This window comes from Thalassophryne amazonica, chromosome 10, assembly GCF_902500255.1.
Source record: "Thalassophryne amazonica chromosome 10, fThaAma1.1, whole genome shotgun sequence".
Taxonomy (NCBI): Eukaryota; Metazoa; Chordata; class Actinopteri; order Batrachoidiformes; family Batrachoididae; genus Thalassophryne; species Thalassophryne amazonica.
In genome coordinates this window covers 115,688,480-115,709,808 of record NC_047112.1, presented here as the reverse complement: position 1 = coordinate 115,709,808, position 21,329 = coordinate 115,688,480, and the positions used below count along the sequence as shown (strand labels likewise).

The following is a 21,329-nucleotide window of genomic DNA, read 5'->3' as shown; positions in this document are numbered from 1 at the left end:
ACAGGCTTTTCAATTCTAAAATCAAATATCCGCTAAATCCGCAATACAGATCACATGCGGCTCAAAGTTGATCTATTCATTGAGAGAGTCAGTTTGCACCTCATTGTCACAAATGAGAGTGACTCAGGCACTTTTGATTGAGATATAATGCAAAATGTATGTCAAATGGGTTCATCAAGCCCTTTAATTTGGTGTATTACACAACATGTTTACCAGTGTTGTAATTTAACAAAGTAGAAATACTTCATCACTGTACTGAAGTAGAATTTTGACGTGTCTGAAGCAGGAAGAATATAATATGTGTTTTAGGATAAATTATCACTTGTGGATAATTTTACCTTGAATACTGGGGGCACCACCTATGACTGAATGATGATATAACCAGGTTATAATATCTATGATTTTAGGGTCAGTCAATCGGAAATATTCAAATCAGTCTCTAATCTTACAGTGCTAAGTTCCACAGATCAAGTCCGACCCCCTCTGTAAAACCATAAAAAAAAAAAATCACAGACAACTTCACACGTTTAGAACATTTATTTAACTCAGTCAGGAGTTAAATAACAGTACATATCACAGTAAGGCAATTTGATGATGAATTTCACTGAGCAATTATATGATGTTCAGATAATTTGGTTTAGTTGCGGGAATTTACTTTGGTATTTATTAACGTGAGATAGTTAGTGACGGTGAATAGGATTAAATAAAAGCCACTCTGTTTTATCTGACACCGTAGCCCGGTCTTACTTGGACACTGTGCAGATCGGTCTCCGCAGGTCATGTGCTGCTCGTTTTCAGTCGATGATCCGTCCGTCACACAGCTGCTTCAGGGACCTTGACAAAGAGACTCTGCCAGTCACCCCACCCGGTTTCATTGGTTACCGCAGACGCTTTCCATTGTTAGGCTGTGACTTGCGGCGGCAGTTCAAATCGCTGTTGACGTCTCAGCTGACTTGGATGTTTTTATCTCTGCAGCGCTTGTAGTCTGGGATCGTCAGAATAAAGGCTTGAGTGTTTATTTTTCTATTCGCCAAAACAAAAATTCATCTTTTGTCGTCGTCTTTGGAAGCCGGATCAAATCACAAAACTCGATACAAAAATAGCTGATTTTGTAAGAAAAATGTTAGCGAGATGAATTTGGAGTTCAAGAAGAAAAAAGGTTTTAATTTGAAAATTCGCAAAAGGAAGTTAAATGCACCTGCGCGTTTAACTTTACAAAAGTTGAGCAAAAGTATTCTGTAGAGAAAAGGAAAAAGTAATTTCTTGTTGGCAGCACAAACAAGAAATAAGTTAACACAGCACGTGGTTGCAGACAAAGGGTCATAAAAATTTGGACGATTAGGCCGCATCTCAAAACCCAAAAAAAGACGAAGAGAAGAAGAGTAAGGGTGCGTAAGAGATAGAAGGGCAAGAGGGAAGCCAGAAAAAGAAAGCGATTCCCCGGGGGCGCATGCTTTTTAAAGAGTTAAAAGCTCCACCTCCAAGTATTCTGGATACTGTAGTTTTCTTCTTCGTTCCTTTGTCTAGTTTTATAATAAATCAGCGTCCGTTATTCTTAAAATTCTCGCTTACAAACAAGCATGTCCTGTATTGCAAAACTCTAGTAAGCAATGTCCTTAGAACTATCACACACACGGTTATAATGTATAATAATAATACATATAATAGCTTGATTGCAACTGACGTCACATTTCCCATGATCCACCGCGATCCGCTTGTATCCGCTATCTTTGATGTATGCAATTGCATTGTGACACCGCTCAATGGCGGACGTGTGTAATTTTTCTAAGATTTATTGTGAATTAAGTAGCAATGATAAGGCTAGATATCGTGAAAAGATTGCGGAGTGTGGGGGGATCGATCCATACAGCAATCTAGTCAATTTTGAGGACGATGTGCGCCTGTGGCCATCAGTGGACTACACCGACATTGTTAATTATTTAGTTTTGACTACGAGCTTTGTAACAGGTAAACAAATGAAAGCTTACAAAAGCCTTTCAGCCTAGAATTTTTTTGTATCTGGATGGGTTCGGAACATCACCGTGAAAGTGACCGAGAGAGAGAAAGAGAGGAGGATTGTGTTGGCCAGGGCAAGTAGCTTGGCCAGAGTAGGAGCAACTCACAACAACGGCATTAAACGTCACACAAACCTTTTATTTAGCAGAATCAACGCTGACATTTTTTCAATGAAACATGTTATGGCTTTAAAAAAAAAATCAAGTCTGCAGAGCTTTATGATTACCCATCAAGTCGCTGCTCTTTATAAATTGGTCAGCATCATATCTAGATTTGTGGATTAAAGGGTTCAACTTGGAAGGCGACTATTTCTAAAATAATCTAGTAGGGGTGTCGGGGGGGGGGGGGGGGGGAATCATTTTTTAAACATAATCTTGCTCGCTGCATGTATTGTTTGTCAGGCAACGGCTTCCATACTACAGCGTCCCCGCGGGGGGGGGGGGGGGGGTCCGGCGTGCTTCAAACACTCGTGCGCTGCAGAGTTCAGTGGCTGTAGCTTAGCATGGCAGACGAAGAGCTAATTCAGCCAGCACCGTCTTTGTTGAGGGCAAATGTTTGGGCGCATTTTGGATTTTATTATTTGCTGTGTAAGAAGGAGCTTGACATGACTTATGCAGTGTGCAGAATCTGCAAAATGAAAGTCAAGTACTTCGGAAACACTTCAAATCCGCAAGCCCACATGCTATGTTATCACCCGGAGCTAAAAGAGGGGAGCAGCGGTCTCTGCCGACTACTGACCAGCGCTTCACGAAACTGCCAGCCAACTCCGAACGAGCAAAGCAGATAAGTAAATTTACATCTAGAATCACTTGATTAACCTTGTAAAGCTGCATTTTCTTAAACAAACATTTTTTAAGTAATATAACTATTTCTCAGAGCTCTTTGAATCGAAAATCGATTCTGAATCGAATCGTCACCCCAAGAATCGGAATTGAATTGAATCGTGAGTTGTTGTACGATTCACATCCCTATAATCTAGATATATTCATTTTACATTACAAAACTACCAGTTAATATCCTATTTTTACAGAGTCACTTAGTGCCTAACTTTGCATTTGCTCATACAATAATTGTAATTCTTTTTTTCTGGCTGCGGTATCACTTATATTTTCACACCCAATGGAAAAATATATCCAGTAGAATATATGCTAACCATATCCTAACCTGAATTTAACCAACATCACAGGACCCAACATCACAGGTCCAACATCACAGGAGAAAAACGGAAAGCTTTGTCAGCACTGCAAAAGGACCAAAGCATCCTTATCCTGCCAGCGGATAAAGGCAGATGCACGGTGGTCCTGAACACATCAGACTACGAGGCCAAGATCAACAACTTACTCAGTGACTCCAATACATACGAACGTCTGAAGAGAGACCCCACAAGCGGCTATAAGAAGAAAATCATTAGCTACCTCCAAAACCTGGAGAAAGAGGGACTCATCAACAGGCAGACATACTACAGACTGTACCTTGGGGACGCCACTCCGTGCATCTATGGACCGCCCAAAATCCACAAACAGGACGTGCCACTCAGGCCTATTGTATGTAGCACAGATTCCATCACGTACAATTTGGCCAAGCACCTCAAGTGGATTTTGGCTCCTCTAGTGGGTAACTCAGATCACCATGTGGAGAACACACAAGATTTTGTGAAGAAGATCAAGGACCTGCAGCTGGAGGCAGATGAAACAATGGTGTCATTTGATGTGACTTCATTGTTCACCTGCATCCCCACCGCTGAGGGCGTCTCAGCTGTGAGGCACAGACTGCTGGAGGATGCGTCTCTACTTGAAAGGACCAAACTCACACCAGACCACATCTGCCAACTCTTGGAAATCTCTCTTAACACCACGTATTTCCTGTTTAGGGGGAATTACTACACGCAGATTCATGGTTGTGCAATGGGGTCTCTGGTATCCCCCATTGTGGCCAATCTGTACATGGAGCGAGTGTAGAAGACAGCCTTGACGTCCTTCACGGGCATCTCTCCCAGTCACTGGTTCAGATATGTTGATGACACATGGGTTAAAATCAAGCAACAGGAAGTTGAGGACTTTACAGAACACATCAACTCGGTGGACGCCAATATCAAGTTCACACGTGAGGATGCCAGAAACAACATTTAGCCTTCTTGGACTGTGATGTTACAACTGAAGAGAACAGGCAGATCCAGACAGGGGTTTACAGAAAACCAACTCACACTGACCAATATCTGCTCTTTGGCTCAAACCACCCCCTTGAACACAAGCTCGGGGTGATCAGGACGCTTCAACACAGAGCCCTACAGGTGCCCACAACTGCAGAGGGAGGGGCTAAAGAACAACAACTGGTCCGGAAAGCCCTCACAGTATGTGGGTACCCACGATGGTCCCTGGACAAAGTGCAGAAGTCCCAGAGAACAAAGAGACCAGATAGACAGGAGATGGAGACAAGAAGAAGAGGAGTGTCTATCCCTTATTTAGCAGGAGTAGGGGAAAAACTACAGAAGATCTTCAGACAGCAGTTTACTTTAAACCGGTTAACACCTTGAGACAGAAATTAGTTCACCCTAAGGACAGGATCCCTAGTTACAAACAGAGCAAAGTAGTGTATTCTATCAGATGTCAGGAAAACTGTAACGAACACTACATAGGTGAGACGAAGGAGTCATTACACAAAAGGCTATACCAGCACCACAGAGAGGGCGCCACTGGACCTCAGTCTGCAGTTCATCTCCACCTTAAAAACACCAACCACACATGGAGGATAAGGAAGTTAAAATCTTAGCCAGAGAGAAGAAATGGTTTGAGAGAGGGGTCAAGGAGGCATTCTTTGTGAAACGTTTGAAACCCAGCCTTAACCGGGGAGGGGGTCTGAGACACGCTTTATCCCCTGTTTACACTGGGGTACTCAGGTCAAAGCAGTTTCAGTCTTTTGTTCATGGTAATGAGTCATTCACGTCATCAGCAGAGTCGTCAAGGGAGCCATTAGGAGAGGGTCCGTCCCATCATTAGGAGGGACAGCTGCCCTGTCATTAGGAGGGTGCTAACTAGAGCACAATAGGTGCTAATTAGAGCTATTGTTTAGTCACTAGCCTATAGCAGTCTGCCTCTCGGTAGGAGGGGTCTGGTTAGGTTTAAAACTCCAGCTTTTGTGACTTCTTGATTATTCTTCTCTACAAGAGTCAAGACAGAAGTCAGACCACCAGAGCAAGAATTTTAGCTGAGGAAGCTTCTGCAATTTGAAGCGAAACATCCTCGCGTCAAGCAACCCAGTCCAGTCGAAGATTCAAGCTTCTCTACTATGGAAACCACCTGGACAACTGAGAGCCTACACAGAAACCTGAATTTAAACTACACCAGCAACGCCACCGCGCAAGTCCAGTGGCAGTCAGCGTCAAACTGAAGTTCCTTGATCACAACTTCCAGCTGGCAATGTTTCCGATGTCGCAGATTGAATGATCGTCACCCCCCCCCCCCCCCCCCCCACACACACACACAGATCGGACACCCCGCCTTCACTGCGCATGTGTCATTTTGGAGCATGAGCAGCGATTAACAGAATGTCACCTTGTTTCTGCTTAAAACTGACTTTAGAATTATTTAAGAGGTTTTACTTTATGATTAAAAATCACATGAATCTTTTTGATTGGTTTGGGTGTCAAGAGTCAGACTCAGATGCACTGGTGTCACACCGTTCTGTTTTACCAAATAAAAGTTTGTGTTCCACAAGGTAATTAGCCTGTTCAGTCTATACTATGATTAAGAGACCACTGAGCAAAAGAGAAGACTAGCGCTGGAGGCTCGTCGACTGGGATTCATCACAGAAAACCACCACGAAGCTACCATGAGGGAGCAGCTAGCTTCAAATGGCGGGGCCTTTCTACAGTGATCACGACGCTGTGAATATCAAAAGACACTTTAAGGTAATGGAACCTAATGTGAGCACAAACCCGATTTAGCCAGAAATGACAGAACCTGCTTGAAGCTTGATTATGCCAGACATAGACTAATGGGAACCAAACCAACACATTTTTGACTAGCACGGAGCTAACATTAGCCACAGAGAGGCACGGGCCTAATTCATATTTTGTCCATGTTTTACCTATTCTGGTATTAAACCAGGCATCCCACATCCAAGGACATGCAGGTTGGGTGAATTGTAAACTTTATAATTGTCCAGGTCTCGCTTGTAAAAGAGGTCTCGATCTCAATAAGACTAACTTGGTTAAATAAAGGCTAAATTTAAAATATACATAACTTTTTATGACCATGACTAAAATATATACTCTGTCTTTTATTAGGTGTTGACGCAAAAAGAGAAAGAAAGACTTTATGAAGATAAGTTTATGGTAATATTTTTTGATTATTGTTTGCCCCCCCCAAACAGCAACCGTGCTGGCTGCCATAATAGTTGTTGAATCAGTGAATCCTCCATCTGATCAGTGGGTTGAGCGTGTACGTGCCTACAATTGATTCACAACAGCCCGATCCTTATCCAGACGTTTGTACTATAATCATAAAATTTGATTGTACAGTGTCTTGTGCCAGTAGATTGTAAAATTCACATTCAGCAAGCAAGATATTCAAACATTTCTGGCAAGAAATATTCTGTTCTATTTGGGATATAATTTGAAAATACAGTAAAATCTGTCAGTAATGAAGGTGTATATACTAACTTTCCTTCTTTAAAGAAATAATTTACAGGCCATTTTACTTAATAAACATGTTTGTTTATTGCTGATATAAAGTTTCAGAATTTCTTATATAAAAAATTCTGTGTCCCTTGCATAATGTTTCATTTGCACAGTGTGTGTACTGTCTACGGTACCATACACTTGAAACAGAAGGACTTCTATGCTGTACTACTGAAGTTTACCACCTTATCTGGGGTGGAAAAACTGACCTGTCCCAAAAAAAAAAAAAAAAATTTTGGAGAATCTTTTGGTGGGTAAGTAGACCTGAGAAAGCACCAGAATGCATTTGAGATTTCACATTTTTCTGGGGGACAAACACCAGACCCCTCCAGGGCCTTGTCAAGATCTTTCAGGGTTTTTTTCTCCCCATGGCTCACTTTCATCGCTCAGTTCATTCACAGATTTGTCCGTGCTCATGATGAAAGGTCAACAGCACTGGTTTAATAATTTGTGAAACATAGGATTTAATGTAAAGTGAGAACGTCTGTATTAAGGTTGTAACATATGGTTATATATACATTTTCTGTTCCAGGAAAAGCAGAATGACATTCACAGTATCAAACAGCTGAATGACAAAGTTGATGCACTGCATCCTTGGACCGTCCCTGAAAGTGTCGGTTCCCAGACATACCAGGAGAGAGAACAATGTGGACGCTGCTGAGACGATTATCTGAAGAATGGCCAGCTAAACCAGAAGTGTGGGCTTGAAGCAATTACAAGCAGTGCCTGGAGGGAATGGGCCTTCCAGTAAAGTCACTCGAAGAAGTGAGTTAATGTGTTTTCTGTTTGTTAGATCCTCTTCACTTCAATAAAGTTTTGCCGTTTTATTTTTTACACAGTACATTATGAAACATGCTGTAAACTAGTAACTAAAAAGCCTTTCACATTGCACACTTTATACGCGTCAGGCACCGCCTCCCAACGCATCATCAGTCACATTGTGTCAACGCCTCCCTACGCCCTGATGCGTCGCATGGGGCAGGGGGGGGTGGAGATTTTCTCAGGAAAGCTGAGCGATCGCCATGTTGTATGTGTGCCGATAAACCACAAAAAAGCTTTAATATAATTTGATTTCGCAATCAAAATTATTTTGGGGTTAAAAAAAACATTTGCAAGGATTTTTCTTCAGAAAACTGCTCTGTATAGATGAGCAGTCCATTTTGTAGAGATCAGTGGTTTCTGCCACTCATCTTCTGTGTTTGGACCCAACGCGTTGTTTCTATTGGACAGTGCGAAGCTTTGTCACAGTTCAGAGCACCGAAAGTTGGATTGGGTTGAACTTTGAACATCAGCCTGTCGACGAGCAGGAATGCGCAGAAGCGTCTGTTTCGCTCGGCTTTTGACGTGACACTTCTGACGCCTGTAAAAAGCAATGTGTTTCATTGAAAATAAAGCTTTTTAGACCGATTTGTGACGCTTCTAAAGCGTGTTGTGTGAAAGACCCTTGACACAAATAGCAGTGGGTACAGAGGATTAATCATTTTTGTCTGATCTGCTTTCACCAATGTGGTATACCTCACTGATAACTAACCTGAGAAAATTCTGCAAGCAAATAAACAGCTTGTTAAAAATATAGGGCCTGTCCAATAAGGTGTTGAGTTGAATACCAGTTATGACCATGCCACTCAAATTATACAGTATCTGAACATTAAAATATATATAATTGCTTAAGATTAACAAAGGAAATGTTGAACTTGCAGTTCAAGAGTGCTAATGACAGACTTGATGGCGAGGACAAGGGAACCAGGCACCAGAGGAATGCCCTAATCAATACTTTGACTGCATACACCCCTGGAATGGAACAAGGGAAGAATACGGTAACAAGCACGGTCAGGGGCAGCTTGAATACTACGGCTCCTGTTTATCTCTGGCAGTCAGGACAAGTCAGGAACAGCCAAAGGCAGCCTTGTCAGGGACGTGCCACAAATTTACAGAGTTGTCATGGTGGCTGCAATAAATATCACATCAATGGACAGTACTACCATCATTTCTACAATTGTGCCATAATCCAAAGATGTCCTATACGAGCAGAAGAAGTATAGACGGGACCATCTTGAACTTCTACCTGACCCAGTTTACAGGTTTGAGAAACTAACAATCTTGCAAATCTGTCTTTTGGGGGTGGGGGGTGACAGCCAGTCACAGTAGAGAGGCACCGTGATGTCTGGTCTCTCGCTGGCTGCTAATGCAACATGGCAGAATGAGGACAGGTAATGTTTGCATGCAAACATTACCTGTCCTCATTCTTTGTTCATATGATGTTCATGCAATGTTTGCAAATGTTCTCATGCAAACCTTCAATGAACGTTCAAAGAATGTTCAGTTTCCAGGTGAGCAGTGAGGGTTTTGAGACCACAGATGCCGGCGGTGTCTTCTCGAATGAAGGGTTTGCTGGGACACAGATAATGGATATTCTTAGTGACGGGACACATTTTGAGATTCAGCATTAAGTATAGCTCAGGATTAGCGTCGTTGGTGTGTGGATTTTGAGGTGACTGTCTCCTTGCCAGAGACCTTCGTTCACGACACTTTTGAGTCTGTAGATGTTTTCGGTAGTGACGATAGGCAAGTTAATTAGAAACGCCATTTCCAGATCCTCTGGATCTACATAGATTGGAATTGAGCTTCCCAACGCGTTTGCGAGGTGAGCGGTGTGACTATGCTATGGGTTGCAGACTCTAGAATTTGGTGGACCAGGGTTAAAGGGACAATGTAGGGTGGAATCCTACAAACGGCGAGGCTGTCAATTGAAGATCCGACGTCCCTGGTCATGTCCGCCATGAGCATACTCAACATCTGTGTGTGTGAACAGTCTTCCTGCAACACTGATGTTAGTTGGTCAAGTACGCCCACGGTCTTTTTGAGCACGTTGGTATGGGTGTTAAGGATTACCACAGAGTTTGCCCGATGGTCTTGAGACCTTCTCTCTGCAAGTTAAGCTGAGCCTGTATTTCAGGGATTACCTCTTGAAGCTCGCTAATGTGTCTCTTTACTGCTGTCATTGTGATGGTGTTAACTGCTGATAAGCCAAAACTGAAGAGGGATCCTACAGCTGAGGCTGCCATTAGCAGACCTCCAATGAACCTCTTCTCTCTTTTGTTGAGTCCACTCAGTTCTGCTTGCGTTACCGTGAACTTCTCCATCTGGTGTAGCATGTGGACCATGTCGGCCTCACTTGGTCCACCGGCTACCTGCCAGGAGACCAGGTTCACTGTACTGCTGGCAAAGTTGGCATTGTACACTTCTGTGGGGTTGAGCCTGACAAACACCCTCTGTGTGTGCAAGCGGCAATTCGTTATCAATAAGCCGAGCTGGTTCTTCAGGACGATGCCCGATTCTGGTCTGAATTCAACCACATCTGGTGAGGTGTCTGCAACGGTTGCACCGATGAGCAGCAGGGTCACGAGCCAGGTCATCCTGGCAAACACAACAAACATCCATCCATCCATTTTCTTCCGCTTATCCTAGGTCAGGTCGTGGGGGCAGCAGCTCAAGCAAAGCCGCCCAGACCCCCCGATCCACACACACCTCCCCCAGCTCCTCCGGGGGAACCCCGAGGCGTTCCCAAGCCAGCTGAGAGACGTAGTCCCTCCAGCGTGATCTGGGTCTTCCCCGGGGCCTCCTCCTGATGGGACGTGCCTGGAACACCTCTCCAGCGAGGCCTCCAGGGGGCATCCGGAAAAGATGCCCGAGCCACCTCAGCTGGATCCTCAAAGGAATACTTCGAGGATCTCCTCAATCCCATTGTCACGTCTTCCAAAGAGGAAGCAGAGACTGGGGATTCAGAGGCAGACTCGTCCATCACCCAGGCCAAAGTCACCGAGGTGGTTAGAAAGCTCCTTGGTGGCAAGGCTCCTGGGGTGGACGAAATCCGTCCTGAATACCTTAAGTCTCTGGATGTTGTAGGACTGTCCTGGTTGACACGTCTGCAACATCGCGTGGCGGTCGGGGACAGTACCCCTGGATTGGCAGACCGGGCTGGTAGTCCTTCTGTTTAAGAAGGGGGACCGGAGGGTGTGTTCCAAATACAGGGGGATCACACGCCTCAGCCTCCCCGGTAAGGTCTATTCCAGGGTGCTGGAGAGGAGAATTCGACCGATAGTCAAACCTCGGATTCAGGAGGAGCAGTGTGGTTTTCATCCTGGTCGCGGCACACTGGACCAGCTCTACATCCTCCATCGGTTGCTCGAGGGTTCATGGGAGTTCGCCCAACAAGTCCACACGTGCTTTGTGGATCTGGAGAAGGCGTTTGACCGTGTCCCTCGAGGCACCCTGTGGGGGGTGCTCCGGGAGTACGTGGTCCGGGGTCCCAAGGGCTATCCGGTCCCTGTACGACCGCAGCAGGAGCTTAGTTCGCATTGCTGGTAGTAAGTCAAACCTGTTTCCAGTGCACATTGACCTCAGCCAGGGCTGCTCTTTGTCACCAGTTCTGTTCATTACCTTTATGGACAGAATTTCTAGGCGCAGCCAGGGTGTAGAGGGGGTCCGGTTTGGGAACCACAGAATCTCATCTCTGCTGTTTGCGGATGATGTGGTCCTGCTGGCTTCGTCAAACCAGGACCTTCAACGTGCACTGGGGCAGTTTGCAGCCGAGTGTGAAGCGTCCAGGATGAAGATCAGCACCTCCAAATCTGAGGCCATGGTTCTCAACCGGAAAAAGGTGCCTTACCCTCTTCAGGTCGGTGGGGTGTCCTTGCCTCAGGTGGAGGAGCTTAAGTATCTCGGGGTCTCGTTCACGAGTGAGGGACGGATGGAGCATGAGAATGATAGACGGATCGGTGCAGCGTCTGCAGTGATGCGGTCGCTGTATCGGACCATAGTGGTGAAGAGAGAGCTGTGCAGGGGAGCAAAGCTCTCGATTTATCGATCGATCTACATTCCGACCCTCACCTATGGTCATGAGATCTGGCTCATGACCGAAAGAACAGGACTGTGAGTACAGCTGCCGAGATGAGTTTCCTCCGCAGGGTGGCTGGGCGTTCCCTTAGAGATAGGGTGAGGAGCTCTGTCACTCGGGAGGAGCTCGGAGTCGAGCCGCTGCTCCTCCACGTCGAAAGGAGCCACAACAAACATGGTTAGACATTTGTCTTAAAATGGTTAGAGATTTTCTTTTTCTTTTCTGGCTTATAGCACAGAGTTTAAGTTATCTGAAATGATTCTCAATTAGAGTGTTAGGCTGTCGCCTCTTTCTTTTGTTGTTAAGTACGGAATTCACGTGGTGGTTCACCCCCACTACGGTGGTGTTGGTGAGATCACCTGAGTTGTTTTATTTGTCCTGTTGGAAGTTAAAATTATTCTGATAATTTGTCTCGATCGGTGTAACTCAATTGGCAGGTGTCGATATTCTTTCTTTGCGTCCTGTCAACCTAATGAGTGGTTTGAGGTTCCATCTGTGACTGTGGTGTCCCCGGGGAGTCCCATGGGGGTTTTGTGATGCTTAATTTGGTTGCGGTGTACCCACTTGAAAACTGGTTCTCTTTGACCCTTGCTGACCTTGATTTGGTATACGATGGCGGAGAATTTGTCAGTCACCAAATACGGTCCGGTCCAAAAGGGTAGAAACTTGCGAGTCAACCTGGTTAATTTCTGGCCAGGTTGCCCAAATGAGTAGTACCACACCTTGTCCCCAACTTGTATCTCATGGTGGGACGCTTTCTGATCATAGTAGGCTTTTCGACCTTCTGCATTTTTGTTCAGGTGTTTTTGAGCAAAGGAGAAGGTGGCTTTCAGATGTTCAGTCAAGTCAGTCATGTATTGTTGAGCCATGTACACTGTCGCAACGTTTGCCTCCCCTGGCTGATACAGCAGGTGGAGGGAGAGCGTCATCTGACGGCCTGTCATTATTTGAAAAGGGGAGAACCCCATCGATTCGTGAGGGGTCGCCCGGATGGCCATGAGGACCAAGGGAAGTTTCACATCCCAGTCTCTGTGGTTGTCTGCCACTTACTTGTGCAGGATGGTCACCATGGTTCGGCTGGCCCTTCTCACCTGTCCTGACGACTGAGGGTGGTGGCTGATGTGGAAGTTTGCCTTTACTCCCAGCACTTGCCAGAGTTGTTGCATGACTTCACTGGTGAAGTGGGTGCCTCTATCCGAGTTTATGTGAATAGGTAGTCCAAATCATGAAAAGATGTGATTCATCAACAAACAGGATGTCGTCAAAGCTGTATCGTTCGGAGGCGGTAAACATTCCAGCCATTTGGTGAAGTCACATGTGACAGTGAGGAAATATTTGTTATCTCTTGCAGACTTCGTGAGGGGTCCTACCCAGTCAATTTGTAGATCTGTGGCCAAGTGGTTAATGCGCTTGGTTTCAGTGCAGAAGGTTCCGGGTTCAAATCCCACCCCTGCCACATTTCTCCATGTACTGTGCAGTTGCATCAGGAAGGGCATCCGGCGCAAAACCTGTGCCAATTCAACATGCAGATCCACCTTGGATTTGCTGTGGCAACCCCGAGTGCAAACAAGGGAGCAGCCAAAGGGACTTACTTACCAAGGGAAGGAAATACCTCTTTTCTGTAAGGGAGCTCTGTGAAATGGGTTCACAGGTTTAAATTTCCGGGGCATCTTTCACAGCCTTGAGTTGAATGAAGCCACAGGACTATTACGGATTATATACATTTTTGTGTGGATACCATGGTGCCAAAAAAAGACTGTGTTTTTCCCAAACAATAAGAGTCACATAACCAAGGAGGTGAAAGCCAGCATCAACAAAAACGACTGGCTTTTAGAGACAATGACAGAGCTGCAGCAGCCCAGGCCCAGAAGGAACTTAATGTTGTGCTGGCCAATGCACGGAAAAGGGAACAGGACCGCTTAGAACATGGGCTTAAATCCTTGGAAAACAAAAAACTTTGGGACTCTATGAAAAGGATGACGGGCATGAACATAAACAAACAGCAATTAATTACAAGGAATGAAGAAGATTTTGCTAACAACTTAAATGATTTTTTTTCTTGAGATTCAACAGGGAGAATGATGTTGAGTCTGAACCAGTAGCTGACTTGGGGCATGCATCTGAAATGAGTAGCTTTGATATTGATCAGCAATGTATTTTTTAGTAAAGTGTCTTCTACCAAAGCTGCAGGAACGGATGGCCTGTCAGCTTTTTTATTGAAAAACTGTGCACAGGAACTTTCAGAGGCATGGTGCCCTATTTTTCCAAATGTCAGCTCTGGGTTGTTCTGTTCCTCTATGCTGGAAGCGGTCAACCATTATACCCATAACAAAATTCCAGCCCCGGCCACTAATAAAGATTATAGGCCCGTGGCTTTAACCAGCATTGTTATGAAATGCTTTGAGAAGGTAATGGTCAATAGACTCAAGTTGGAAGTGTCTAAGTCTCTTGACCCGATGTAATTTGCATATAAGCAGGGACTTGGCACTACAGATGCCATTGTGTGTATGTCACATATGATTTATAAGCACTTAGAGAATGCTGATTGTTACGCACGTGTGTTATTTGCTGATTTCTCATCAGCCTTTGACACAGTTTGCCCTCATCTTCTAGTCCAAAAACAGAGACCTTAATGTTAGCTCCTCCCTTGTTAGGTGGTTTTACTCCTTTTTAACCAATAGGTCACAGCAAGTTAGAGTAAACAACACTTTGTCTCAAGCACAATCCTGCAGTACAGTAGTGCCTCAAGAGGCTGTAAGCTCTCCTATTCTTTTCACCCTATACACCAATGGCTGTAGGAGCATAAATCCAAGTAACAAAATCTTGAAATTTTCAGACGATAATTATTGTGAGCTTACTTTCAACTGGTGAAAGTCCGTCAGTTTATTTTAATGAAATCGACTCCTTTCAGTCTTGGTGTGAGGAGCACCACTTGACTCTAAATGGGGTTAAAACCAAAGAAATGGTCTTTGATCCAAAAAGACTCCTGCCCCATGACCCAGCCTGGATCCAGCCCTGTACACCCCCCCCCTCCCCAATTTTTTCTCAGCGATGCTGGGAATGTGATACGTAGAGAATTGTTCATTTGCTGATCTACTTTGATCAAAGAACCCTGGTCAGAGAGTAGACATGGACACACAGGAACAGTTCAGAGACTTTATATGCAAATTTGTTGCTAACAAATGAACTTGAAAGGCTCAGTTTAACATGCAGGGAGCACAGGAGTTGGAATGAAACATCTGTAAATGAATGAATGGTCTGAATTAATAGTTTGGATGAATGGACGAATTAATGGTTTCTACAAGACAGAAACAAATAAAACTGTGATTTTCCTTACAAATCCTAAAGACACAGTGCTTATTAATACAGTAATATCAGAGAAACACAGTATAATATGCATAACAGTAGTTGGCTGAACTTAGACGTCGTCTAAGCAGACCACATAGCAGCTAGTTAGCTAGCCTTTTGCCAATAATGCCAAATAACTTAAAACATCCCCACTCGGCAGGAACCACTATCAACCCCACACAACATCCACCCCCGATAAAACAGAAAACCCTCTACAAATAGGTAAACTCACCCTCTTCACAAAGGAATTCCACTTTAAAAGCAGCGTTGTCAGAGCCAAAAATAACTCTGGTCCTCTGCTAATACAACCGAACCTAACAGCGCACTGGGGCTACCCAAATAGATGCCTGGCCTAAATAACATAATTTATAGAGATACAACTAAGGGGAATTTACAACACAACCGATGTGGACTGATCTAAAAAAATGACCCAGGCGACTGGCAAAAAGGGGAAATCCACCAAAAAGCAGAGATTTTCATCCCTGAGTAATCCTTCAAAGCCTATATAAAGGGAAATGTTGATCCCAAATGCGGATCTGGATCACCTGCAAAATTCAGTAGAGTCTATGCCCTAATATCTATGTGTGCTGCAAATTTGGTGAGAATCCGTGAAGTATTTTTGAAGTTATCCTTCCAAGCCTATATAAAGTGAAGCAATCCAGAATCCGAATCACCTAAAAAATTTAATGGATTCTTCCATGGCCTAATATCTATCTGTGGTGAAAATTTCATCAGACAGACAGACGCAATAATGAAGGAAACGCACAATAAATGTGTTTTGGTACAAAAACGTGAACATTCCAGGAACAGATTTTCACAAAATCTGGTGAAAAGGCCCTGATTAATATCTTCTTTTGGTGCAGAATTTCAAAAGGACACAGAAGCGAAGGCGGGAGGTATGACTGTAATTACCATTATAAATCCTAACACGGACCTTTGTGGACCATTAGTACATCACATGAATACTGTGTGTTCTCATGGACCAGAACTGTTAACATGACATGAAGTCAGCCTCATTTGTGGTAAAAAAGGTTCAAAGGTTTTAAGGTATCAGACAGACAGACAGACAGACAGATACCAGCTCGGTCAGGCTCTGCAGCTGACCCAGTTGGACTGGCAGGTTCTCAATGGCGTTCCGCTGGAGCGTCAGGCTACGAAGGTTCTTCAGAGCGCAAACTTCCACTGGCAGTGATTTCAGCTGGTTATGACTGGACATGCAGACAAAAAAAAAAACATTTCATTTTCCTTAGTTTCATGTCATGTGTTAATTCATAACTCATTCTTACTATTACTTACAAAATTCAACCATACCATACAACACAACTATTTAACCAACCTCAAAGACATTCAAATACTATGACAATCAAGGAGAGCTGATCAGACTGATGTATTCCACTACAGAACTGTAACAACTTACAGTGAAAGCAAACAATCCAAAGCTAGCTCTAGCTAACCTGGGGGAGGTCCAATGACCAGCCAACCCAGTCTTCACGGCAGTCCGTGGTTCAGAAAAGTACATTAATCAATGTGTTCGTGACGGAGGAACGAAAATGGGGCACTTATTGTTACGGGGGCATGAAATGTGGGGGGACAGGGGCTATGACGGGTTTAAGTTTAGGTTTAGGGGAGGGGCCGCACTCACGCTATAGTTATGGTTAGAGTTAAGAGAAGGAGGAGGATTATAAATAGCAAAATACAAATAACAATGTAAGGAAAATGGGGCACTTGACGTGACGTGAGCAAAAAAAAAAAAAAAAAAAAAATGCGAGACTTGGATGGACCAGCATGTTTTTCTGATTATACCTCAAATGGGACAATTTTTTTCTGAATTAAGATTTTTAGTAAAGTGTGAAGAGAGTTGGCCCCTGAACAGAAATCTCGCTGGCCAGGGGAGGCGGTGGCACGGACACGTGGGCCCACATATGACTGTCTGCAGTGCAAGTTATAATTATTATTCTTCAGACTTTTCAAAACCCCAATTTCGGCCTTTTCCCATGCTCAAAAACTCAAACTTTTCAAAGACGTTCGGCCGGATCCAAAATTCGATATTCTGGGAGTCGGGCACATGTTTGCAGTGAAATGGCGAAATAGCGCCCCCTACAAATTTTCAAAAAAACCCTCCCCTTCATGGTAAAATGTCAGGAAGCCAGCAATTTTGATTTTTGCAATTTTTGGCCATTTCCAGTACTTACATTTGAACGAACCCGTCCTACGGATTTCATATCAACTTCAAATTTGGTACACATCACCATGACCAAAGTTAAGTTATCAAAAAAATTCCAGAAGGTCAAAAGGCGTGGCTACTACGATTCATCAAACTTTGGCAAGCGTTTCAGAGCACACCGTTTCACTTCGAATGGTGGTCACGCCCACCTACAGTGATAAAAATAAGTATTTGAACACCCTGCGGTTTTGCAAGTTCTACCACTTAGAAATCATGGAGGGGTCTGAAATTTTCATCTTAGGTGCATGTCCACTGTGAGAGACATAATCTAAAAAAAAAAAAAAAAAATCCAGAAATCACAATGTATGATTTTTTTAATAATTTATTTGTATGTTACTGCTGCAAATAAGTATTTGAACACCTACCAACCAGCAAGAATTCTGTCTCTCACAGACCTGTTAATTTTTCTTTAAGAAGCCCTCTTATTCTGCACTCTTTACCTGTATTAATTGCACCTGTTTGAACTTGTTACCTGTGTAAAAGACACCTGTTCACACACTCAGTCAATCACACTCCAACCTGTCCACCATAGCCAAGACCAAAGAGCTGTCTAAGGGCACCGGGGACAAAACTGTAGACCTGCACAAGGCTGGGATGGACTACAGGACAACAGGCAAGTAGCTTGGAAGAAGACAACAACTGTTATGATTATTTATTAGAAAGTGGAAGAAACACAAGATGACTGTCAATCTCCCTTGGTCTGGGATTCCATGCAAGATCTCACTTTGTGGGGTAAGGATGATTCTGAGAAAGCTCAGAACTACACAGGAGGACCTGGTCAATGATCTGAAGAGAGCTGGGACCACAGTCACAAAGATTACATTAGTAACATGATGCTATCATGGTTACATTAGTAACACATGATGCCCTCTCCTCTCCTCCTTTCTGCTCTCTATCGCTGCTCCGACCTTCAAAGTTCCAGGTTCACCAGACTGTGAATTCTTCAAATTATGATTTGGATTAACTATGGAATTGATCAGCTGGTCTCTCAACACCATTGACATCATTTGTTTTCGACAAGGACATCAGGGTTTGGAGACCCTGCGTGCCCTGATGGAACCTACCCAGCGGGCTTTGCTCTCGACGCCTGAGAGAATGGAGTGTGACATGTGGCTCCACTGTCTGTGGAAGACGTTGAGGATTCATTCGTATTCGCTTTTATGGTGGGAAGTTTGGTGCCGATTGGTTTGTGCGCTGCCCTGACCCACAGGAATATTAGCAAGACGGCTGTTTCCAGAATTTTGTCCCCTCATCAGTCCGTCAGAATTAATGAATTGGGCAATGCTGTGTAATCTCAGACTGCGTGAACTCAAACGCAAAATGGATTTAATATCGGAGCAAATCACTGCATTGCATAAGATTGTACTGCTGAGGACCAGAGAATATTCTTCATAAATTTAGACTCTAGAAGGTCAGGGTTGCAGCAAACAGAATTCTGTATCTCTCCGCCAAACATCAACATGGCAGCCTTATCGGCTCCTGAAGGCCAAATTCCCTGCTCTTCCCCCAGAAGGATCTACAGCCTTGGTGAAGGAATTTGCCACCCCCCCCCCCCCCCAACAAGTGGATGACATGATGATCGCTGTGGAACTACGAATAACAGCGTCCGTGTAGCGGCGTGCCGAATATCGATCCTTCGCCATGAAATTAGGTTCTTCCTTTTGACAGCTTTAATTTTGTCATCTCATCATGAAAATTGATACACAGGTCGAGCACGACAACCTCTTACAACTCATAGGGGCATCGCCCATGGGCGGGGCAAAATGCCTCAATAACGCCCTCTTGCAACTTTCAAAAACCACTCCCCATAGGGATTGTTTTGGAGTAGGGAGATGAAAATTTGTACATGTGTGACTTGCATAGATGTACAAAAACAGTCTTTTAGACCGTTGGTCTACTCCTAACAGGAAGTCACCCATTTTGAACTTGTGTCTTTTGCCATAATTTCCACGTTGTGTTTGAATGAACCTCCTCCTAGGGACTTTGACCATTGCACTTCAATTTTCTTTCAGATCATTCACAGACAATATTGATCAAAAGTTATCAAAAAATTTGTGATGACAGTTGGCCCCTGAACACACCTGGTCCCTCTGTTTGTGCTCTGAGCACCCCCTAGTGGAAGAATAATCAACTTGTCATACCACCTTCATGCACCGTCTGATTTGCTTGAAACTTGAACTGTGTGGAGAGGGTCGGCACCTGAACAGAAATCGCACTTCAAATTTCTTTCAGATCATCTAGAGACTATACTGATTGAAAGTTTATGTTGAAGGGTGTGACCGCTATGGCGCTGCCATTTTGACCCTTCGCCATGGAACATCAACTCATGATAACTCCGTTTTGCTTTGCCTGATTGACTTGAAACTTCACGTGTGACGAGGGTTGGCCCCTCTCTTTGAGCTCTGACCACCGTCTAGTGGATGAACCATCAACTTTTCATAACTCCTTCATGCACTGACTGATTTGCTTGAAACATGAACTGTGTGATGAGTGCCTACCCCTGTACATACCTGCCCACATCTGGTCACAAGGGGACGTGGTAGCCTGGGGAGGCAGTGGCGCAGACACGAGGGCCTGTATATGACTGCTTGCAGTCCTAGTTATTATTATTCACACTTTTCAAATCCTATTCACACTTTTCAAATCCAAATTTTGGCCGTTTCCCATGCTCAAAAACTAAACTTTCCGAAGTTGTCCAGCCTGATCCAAAATTCGATGTTTTGGGGGTCACGAACATGGGCGCAGCGAAATGGCAAAATAGAGCCCCCTACAAATTAAAAAAAAAAAACCTTCAGCATTGAAGTTTTTTATCGTTGCCTCATGAAATTCGGTACACATATTTACCATGCTGGGACACACAAAAAAGTCTCTTCACATCATGATGAAATGTTGACAGGAATTCGGCCATTTTGATTTTAAGTTTCGATTTTGGGCGATTCACTATGTGTCGTACAGGACATTCAGAGATTCATTTCCAGCCTAGTCAGACAGTGTTAGAGCAAGTACCTACATTTGGGTGCAGATAGGTTGTTATACCACTGGGCAATATTGCCTTGTGCATACTTTTGATCAGAAATGTTTATGGGGGGGAAACAGGCCAAAAACACATGTCATAAGGGACGCAGAAAATTGGTAACATTCTTTCCAGTAAATTCAACACAAAAAGTCTGTGAGTTGAATGGAGACAGATTCAAGTAACCATACTGGAAATGGTCCCTAGAGTCTTAAAAGAAGCCAAATGAAACCTTTTCTCATATAAAACTATTTTTTATTAAATTCAGAGACTTTACAAAAGTAGAGGGTGGTGTGTCGTATGGGACACTGTCAAAAATGATAGTTTATCCTGAAACAGTTCTATAATCTGTCATTTCAGTTAAGGTTGTTACAGCATATGCTGTAGAATATCTAAATGACTGATTTTGTGCTTGATAAATTATCTTATTACCACGTGTGGAGGAAAACTGAGGTTGTATGTATTTCAACTTTAGTTCAACCTGTTCAGTGTTCTGCAGTAAACGCTGTCCTTTCACCAGCTGATTCACTCAATCAGCAAATTCAGATAAAATCCATGGACCAAATGTGACTGCTCTGGGGGGGCCTTGGAGTTTCTTCACAATGGCTGTGGGTCTATAGAAAATGTCTTTCTCAGCTGGCCAATAGAAATACGAGGTCTGCGAGAAAAATAACGTACCTTTTTATTTTTTTCAAAAACTATATAGATTTTAATCACGTGCGATTACATCAGCCAACCTTGAACCCTCATGCGCATGCGCAAGTTTTGTCACGCCTGTCGGTTACGTCATTCGCCTGTGGGCAGGCTTTGAGTGAGGAGTGGTCCAGCCCTCTCGTCGGAATTCCTTTGTCTAACAACTTGCTGAGAGACTGGCACTTTGCTTTATCAAAATTTTTTCAGAACCTGTGAGGCAGATCGAAGTGGACACCATTCGAGAAATTCAGCTGGTTTTCGGTGAAAATTTTAACGGCTGATGAGAGATTATGGGGTGTTACTGTCGCTTTAAGGACTTCCCACGGAGCGGGATGTCGCGCAGTGCTCTGAGGCGCCGTTGTCAGCCTGTTTCGAGCTGAAAACCTCCAAATTTAAGCCTCTATTGACCCAGGACGTCGTGAGAGAACAGAGAAGTTTCAGAAGAGCTCGGGATCAGCAG

The 21,329-nt window shown here is 44.0% G+C and overlaps 1 protein-coding gene and 1 long non-coding RNA gene across 5 annotated transcripts in view; both read right to left on the bottom strand.

Annotated features, from left to right (window-relative positions):
* Positions 1–21,329, bottom strand: part of lrrc40 (leucine rich repeat containing 40) — a 216,936-nt gene that overhangs the window by 156,500 nt on the left and 39,107 nt on the right. For all 4 annotated transcript variants that reach the window (XM_034180743.1, XM_034180742.1, XM_034180741.1 and 1 more), the window contains exon 4: positions 16,018–16,147. In XM_034180743.1, coding sequence (XP_034036634.1) covers positions 16,018–16,147 — 130 coding nt within the window. The remainder of the gene's footprint in view (positions 1–16,017; positions 16,148–21,329) is intronic.
* Positions 14,734–15,504, bottom strand: LOC117519394. The gene is made up of 2 exons (XR_004563275.1): positions 15,172–15,504; positions 14,734–14,889 (listed from the first exon to the last, which is right to left on the bottom strand). It is a non-coding gene; the product is annotated as an uncharacterized LOC117519394 (long non-coding RNA).